The sequence below is a fragment of the Lupinus angustifolius genome, chromosome LG07, assembly GCF_001865875.1.
Source record: "Lupinus angustifolius cultivar Tanjil chromosome LG07, LupAngTanjil_v1.0, whole genome shotgun sequence".
NCBI classification, from domain to species: domain Eukaryota; kingdom Viridiplantae; phylum Streptophyta; class Magnoliopsida; order Fabales; family Fabaceae; genus Lupinus; species Lupinus angustifolius.
This window is the reverse complement of record NC_032015.1, coordinates 1,976,816-1,984,543: the sequence shown is the minus strand read 5'-3', so window position 1 is coordinate 1,984,543 and position 7,728 is coordinate 1,976,816. Positions and strand designations below refer to the sequence as shown.

General features: G+C 34.3%; 1 protein-coding gene across 1 annotated transcript; it reads left to right on the top strand.

The window, feature by feature from the left end:
- Window positions 2,842–7,227, top strand: LOC109351658. Its single transcript, XM_019593198.1, has 4 exons — window positions 2,842–3,003; window positions 3,096–4,235; window positions 4,925–5,595; window positions 5,967–7,227. Exons 2-4 carry the CDS (start codon window positions 3,127–3,129, stop codon window positions 6,986–6,988), a joined length of 2,802 nt encoding a protein of 933 aa, XP_019448743.1. The 5' UTR covers window positions 2,842–3,003; window positions 3,096–3,126; the 3' UTR covers window positions 6,989–7,227.

Here is a 7,728-nt window from a genome sequence, read left to right as displayed (position 1 = left end):
TGATATCACATCTTAACCCAAAACTTTAAGACGTTACATCCATAAGTACAGCCAATATGTTATTTAAGTCATTCGTTACTTGTTGCACTTCTTCATACTTGGAATATTCATCATCTTCTTCTTAAGTGTGAGTTACCCCCATTCGAGTATCTGGTACACTCAACTCAACTCTTTATTTATATATATCAACGTTAACTTGTCTTGTCATCAACGAAACATGCCGCATTGACCTATCGTTAGAAAAACTTTCGAAACAAAGACCCCACATGGCTCTACCAACCATTTATCTTTTTAGTACTCAATTGAGTTGTCAAAATATCAGTTTTGATACAACTAGTTGAAAGATTTTCATCTATAGACTAAAATGTTTTTTCATGTTTTCATGGGCTAAGTAAAAAACATATAAATGGATTTAATATCACAACTTATACAAAACCTTAAGGGTGTGTTTGGGAGTACCATTTTGGAGGGGAAGGGAAGGAATGGGAGGGTTTAGGAGAGAGATTCTCTTGTTTGGGAGTTTAGTGGAGGAGAGGGAAGGGTTTTGAATGATTTTTCAAACCCCCTCAAACCCTCCAAATGCCAAAATACCTAGTTCTCCCAAACTGAGGTGTTTTGGGAGGAAAATAAGCCAAATTACCTAACTACCCTTACTAATTATTCTATAACATATAATACATAACATACTATTGATTTTTTTAAAGGGGAGGGGGTAAAATAGTATTTTTGTATTACATTAACTTCATCCCCTCCTATCTAAATTTCACACTCCCAAACAATGGAGAGGTTTAGTTGGATTTGCCATCTATTCTCCTTCCTTTCCTCCCCCTCTTTACCCTCTCATTCCTCTCCTTTCATTTCCCTCCTAACTCCCAAACAAAGCATAAGATATTAAGTCTATAGGTTCATTCACGACTTATTCTTACAATTGGAATACCTAAGAAAAATATAGATTTAAGCAGCCACACCTGGTGTGTAAAATATTGCAAGTAGGAAGGAAGGGGTATATGATGTCCGTTGTGAAGACTGAATTATATTCATATTCCAGTAATATCCACTATGTCCCAAGTCCTAACAAAATTTCAACTATTACTCATGCGTAGTAATTCCATTCATTATCACTTATCAGGAGATTTTATCTATATATGTATACCGACGTTGACATTCTTTAACACTTTTAAAAACCCTGACGTGCGCGTTGCACGTGTAAAGCTAGCCACCATGCTCAAATTTTAATTGAACAAAAATTATTGAATAATTATTTTACCTTCATGTAACCTATTCTATAATCGAGTAAATCTATTATATAAATTGATCTATAGATAACGTAGTTTTAACGATCAAAATATACCATCCTCATTGAACTGTCATGTAATTGAGATTATAAGGATCATGGTATTGACACGTCTTTTTTTTAATAATATGAGATTATATGCCTAAATTTGTTGACACACATTTTTCAGTTTTGAGTGATACATAGATGTTGTTATGTAAAGCATTGAAGCTACTAATTTACCCTTCAAACATAGATAGTACTAATATGAACCTAATTGACTAATAACTAATGTTATATTAATCAAGAATTCACCTGCAGTTGACAATGGAGTAACTTCAATTTTAGTTATGTGCCAGACAAAAGTAGTAGTTGCACAAATATCAACTTGAATTTACTCATCAATATTGTAATTAACAGTCAACCTTCCATATATACCTAATTATTTTTTTCCCACATGTTGATGTTAATGTTAATTTTTCTTCTCTCTCCATATGTCAACTCCAATTGATACTCACCAGAAAAAGAGGAAAAAATTAAAATGAAGAATGAAGAATTAGATAGAAAAAATGGTGTGTTCCCATTATTTCAATACCTTTATTTCTAGCATAAGCAAACAAGGTACATTTGAATTCTCTGTTCTATAAGCCATATTTTGCGTCAAACCCACCTAAGTTCGGCTATCACCCATTAACAAAGGTTGCTGCTAATTTCATTTACGTATCTTCTTTCAAAAGGTCAATCAAATACACCTAAACCTAATATAATATATATATATATATATATATATATATAACATAAATACATGTGTGTGTGATATTTATGAGCTCTTACTAATTGATTCTGGTATCACCCATTTTCAGAAAATCAGCAATTCATTTTTGTGTGGTGTGAGTTGAAGTCTTTAACTTATTTTGCTGAAGAAGAAAAGGGTTTGTTTAGTATCTTTGAACATTGTGTCTTGTAATGTACGTATAACACTTCCATCCCATGTTCTTTCTCGTCATTATTTCTTTGTGCCTTAATTATTACACGTTATATATTTAACATTAATATATTTGCTATTTAACGTCACTCCCATCCATAAAGCAAGATACTTTTTTAATTGGCCTGAATCTTTTATTTTATTTTTTATCATATAGTAGTAATCTCTATTGGAAATCCAATATCAAAATGAATATGAATGCCTTCTAACCCTTACATTTTTATAAGCCTCTAGACCTAATAAAATATGATTTTGTGAAGCAAACCCTTAATAATTGCGATTTTTAATAATAGAATGAAGTAGGTGACTATGCATGCGAAAAATGCAGAGATAACCGTTTTGTGCTGCATCAAAAATGGCTTTTACATATGGTGTCTTAAGGAGAAAGTTATATATACAGAAAGTAGTTTATAGTGAATGAAATTAACGTGTTCAGCACTTGAGCTTACATTTCTTAATTAGCGTAAATGCATACACAAACTACGTTTAGGCCACGTGATCTTTGATGCATTTTTCAAGCCAACTTCTTCACTTTTTATTTTTGGCTTTTCCACTAATATATACAATATAAGGTACACAAACCTTGCTCTTCAAAAAATAACATCATATCCTTCATCAACTTTAAGAACCTCGCTTATGGTTTTCATTCCTCTCACATCCCAAACTTTGAACTCTTCTTCATTGTGGTGGATTAGTGGATTCATTTTCAATAACAAAATAGTGATATAAGTTTCTTTGTCAAAAGGTTTGTTTAGATAGTTTAGACTCAACTTGGGTTTTCCTTTGCACTATTGGTCTATTGTAGGGACTAAATTTGTGCATGTTCTTATTATGCAGGTGGGACATTGAATCTATATCAATTTCTGAAATGGGTTTTGGTAGAAATTCATCTGTGAGGTCTAGTGGAGATTCCTTAGATGGAATGGTTAATGACTATGATGGAGGAAAGACCAAAATGAAGGCTCAAAAAAGTGCTTCTACAAAATTTGTGGCAGCTCTAACATGTCTTCAGTTTTTCTTTGCAGTTTATGCAACATTCTTATTGTACTACATGGGCCCTTCTATTGACTTAAGAACCAAGCCAGATTTCACTTGGGCTACAAGAATTGCACAACAATGGAAGCAACTCATGATCACACCCCATGTTGTTGGTCACTACCAAGAAGCTTTTTCTTCTCTCACAACAGATGAAATTCAACCTATAACTCCATCCCTAGTATGTGAGAATGAGAAGATTGATTTCATGCAAAAGAAGTCCAATGATGTTCAAATGATCAAGTTCAAGAGAGAGCTATACAATGAGGTTTTGGACTTCCAAAGCAAGAATTTTGGCACTGAGACACTTCCTGAGCTAATGGCAATGAAATCAAAATGGGCTTTGCATGGTCCTAACAAGCCAAAAATCACTGTCTTGTTAAACCACTTCAAGAGAAAAACACTTTGTGCTCAGCTTGATTCTTTGCTTCAACAAACCCTCCCATTCTATCATGTTTGGGTGCTTTCATTTGGCAGCCCGAACGAGAACTCTCTCAAGAGAATTGTAGAGAGCTACAATGATTCAAGAATCAGCTTCATAAGCTCAAGCTATGATTTCAAGTACTATGGAAGGTTTCAAATGGCTCTTCAGACTGAGGCTGATTTGGTATATATTGTTGATGATGACATGATTCCAGGTAAGAAGATGCTGCAGATTTTGGCACATGTGGCTGGAACAGACAAGTACAAGAACTCTGTGTTGGGAAGTATTGGAAGGATATTGCCATTTAGACAGAAGGATTTCACATTCCCAAGTTACAGAAAGTTTAGGTCCAAAGAAGCAGGGCTTTATTTGCCTGATCCTGCTTATGATATCACAATTGATAAAATTGTGCAGGTGGATTTTCTATCCAGCTCATGGTTTTTATCTGCTGAGCTTGTCAAGACACTCTTCATTGAGACACCTTTTACCTTCTCAACTGGTGAAGATCTTCACCTAAGGTACTATCATGTGAAGTTTTTTACCTTTAGTAATCATATTCTTGTATCACTTATTTTTCACACCTCTTTTTACATCTATTTTATAATCATTCATAATCAATCATTATTGTATCTTAAGTTAAAATGTTTTTATGTATGCTTGTGATCATTTTCCATTACACTTTTACATCATATTGACACTTCTTTTTTTACCATTTTATGCAGAAACAATTTTATTTGATGAAAATATAAAAACTTAGCTGTCATAGTGTATTTGAACGTTGATTATACAAGTCAAACAATGAATAAAAAATTGAATACGCCAAAGAGCATCTAACAGTGTGCAATGCCGCACTTAGTGGTTGCCATTAGGTTCAGAAACACTAATAAGTAGTACAAGTTGCAGTAAACATCTATTAGTATTTGAAGTCAGAAATTGCAAATAGACTTTTCTCTAGTGTCTACCAAACTAATTCTATGTCATGCTACAATTTGACCATTTCAAATTCTACATTTTGGCTTGTTTTACTGGATTGCTCATTTTCCAAGTCTTTTGATTTTGAATCAACTTTTTACCATCTTGGTTAAGAATGTGTTGTTATATTGCAGTACTATCTAATAGGATGTAAAGTAGGCCAAATTATTGTTGATATTCCATTGCTCCTTACTATATCATTATAGTTGCTGAAAGTGAGTTTATTATATTGCAGCTATCAACTTCAGAAGTACAGAAATGCTGGGTCATTTGTTCTTCCAGTAGACCCTAATGACAAGGAAACATGGGGTGATAGTGAACACAGGCTTGCATATGTGTCTGAAACAACAGTGATATTCAAGGACATTGTTCAAGTAAGAGATGACCAATGGTGGAAAGCACTCTCCACAGGTTATGTGACTCAGTGGGCAGCAATGTACCCTCAAAAGGTTGATGCACTCTTTTATGCTCACACAGTTGATGAAGTAAAAGCACTTGCACCACTTCTTGAAAATTTCAGGTCCACAGTTGGTAAAAAGGCCTATATTGTTGTCTCTGGAGGAAACTTTTGCTCTTGTGAAAATGCTGCTGCAGCTCTCAAATGGCCTATGTTTGTTTGTAAGGAAAGGCGTTTTAAGATTTTTGATTTGGCACTTGGAGCACTTTCTGGTGTGTCAAACTCAGAGGTACCAGTAGTACAAGCAGTGTACTCTAGTATGAAGGGTTTGATCAAAATTCATAATCCTAGTGTAGTCATTACTGTAGCTGATATTGATCCTAATGTGAGAAAGGCTTTGAAGATGGCATCAGAAACAAATTCAAATAGTACAACATTGGTTCTTTTGCCAAGGGCTTCAGTATCTAAAGTTCTTTGGATGGCTGATCTACGTTCAACAGCATTACCAAGTAAGAAAAATTCTTCAACTCTTATCCACTTTATTTGCAATGTATAGTCACTTAACTCTTTAACATATGCTCCTAGATTACCAATAAATGCATACTATATGAATATTTTCATTGTTGACATAAGTTGGTTAGTAAAAATTGATGTGAATGTGCTTAAATTAATAGTAAGCATCTTCCTCACCTCACATATATATTAACTCACAAAAAATAGCTAAGGAAAAGTTTTTTCTAGATAAAATAATTGCTAATCTTACTAAGTTTTTAAAAAAAAATTAAGTTGTTACTTTTAAACACAAACTAAACTAATTCAAACACACAAATAATGTGTCCATCTTCAATAATAAGTTGAACTAACAGAACTTATATTGCAGATTGGAATAAGATGAGGATTTCTATCAATATTATTACCCAAAACAGAGTAAACTCACTAGCAAGGCTTCTAAAATCTCTGACCAATGCTTACTATCTTGGAGATGAAGTTCCTATCACCTTCAACATGGATAGCAAGGTAGATGAGGCAACCATAAAACTAGTAGGTTCATTGGACTGGCCTCATGGTCCCAAAACCCTGAGAAGGAGAATCATCCAAGGTGGGCTTATCAGAGCAGTTAGTGAGAGTTGGTACCCTTCCTCTGATGATGACTTTGGTCTCTTACTTGAAGATGATATTGAAGTTTCACCATACTATTACTTATGGATCAAATATGCACTCCTAGCTTATCACTATGACCCCCAAGTTTCTCTCCCTGAACTCTCATCAATCTCCTTATACACTCCAAAACTTGTTGAAGTTGTCAAAGAAAGGCCTAGATGGAATGCCACAGAATTCTTCAAACCAATCCATCCAAACACTCCTTACCTTCACCAACTACCTTGTAGTTGGGGGGCAGTGTTTTTCCCTAAGCATTGGAGAGAGTTCTATGTGTACATGAACATGAGGTTCACTGAAAATGCTAAGGAAAATCCAGTTCAAATACCAAAGTCTAGAACAAATGGATGGCAAGCTTCATGGAAGAAATTTCTCATAGACATGATGTACCTAAGAGGGTATGTTAGTTTATATCCAAATTTCCCGAACCAAGCTAGCTTTTCAACCAACCATATGGAACCTGGTGCACATATTAGTGCTAAAGATAATGTTGTTAGGCATAACAAACAGGACTTCGAGGTGCCACTTTTGAAGGAAGATTTTAGAAACTTTTTGCCAAGAATGAAAATGCCACCAGCATCAAAATTACCATCATTGAATCTCTTCAATCAACCACTTTCTCTAAGGGGTCTTAAGGCTGCTGGAGCTAAGTTGGGTCAAGATGTGCTTAGATGTAACAATGCTACTGAGTTAGTAACTGTGGATCATCAAACTGGTCTACCACAACGTTGCTCCAAATTCTGAAAATTTTCATTATTCTTATTAATCCTTAAGTAAATGAATATTTATTTCCTTATTGTTTTTGTATTATTATTAAATGGCAAATTGGGCCTGCGATTTTGCTGTTAAGGGGATAAGAATGAGGTGACTCATTTCCCAAAATGACAACACTAGGTGATCTTTCCCAAGCAACTGTAATTAAATTGTTGGTTATTATATTAAGTTCTATGTAACATTTTCTACATAAATTTACTTAAAACTTAAGCTGGGCATTGATACTCCAAACTATCTATTCTCATCATAAACCAATAACAACTTAATTTTCAAAAGGGGTTTAAATGATAACCTTCTTATCTAATTAGAACATGTTATTATTACATACCATAAAACGTTACATAGAACTTAATATCAGTGAAACGTGTTTATGAAGAAGCGCGTGAAAAACGCAAGTAACAGTGTACTTCGTTGTTTGGAAGGTAGCACATGCCACAGGCTATTCATTCTAGGTGTAACCCCAACATTGAATTTTATAACTTCGGCCTCATACATATTCAGATTCAACCAAAATCCTACAAAGCGGAAGCATCAATCCTACTGTCTTAGAAATTCATGCGATTATAGTCCTAGACTGGAGTTACTTGTTCAAACATATTACTAAAGAACTAGTATTGGAATGTGTGTTAAGGTAGTGTTGCACCCCAAAACCATATTTATTAAATTAACTGGGTGGAAGTTATCATACTTAGGCATGGATTTCAAACTCC

Bases quoted from the DNA above. Each gene is read 5' to 3' on its own strand.
- LOC109351658 (XM_019593198.1), top strand. From the start codon at position 3,127: ATGGGTTTTGGTAGAAATTCATCTGTGAGGTCTAGTGGAGATTCCTTA. The intron at 4,236-4,924 runs GTACTATCATGT...ATTATATTGCAG, and splicing joins GGTGAAGATCTTCACCTAAG to CTATCAACTTCAGAAGTACA. The intron at 5,596-5,966 runs GTAAGAAAAATT...CTTATATTGCAG, and splicing joins ACGTTCAACAGCATTACCAA to ATTGGAATAAGATGAGGATT.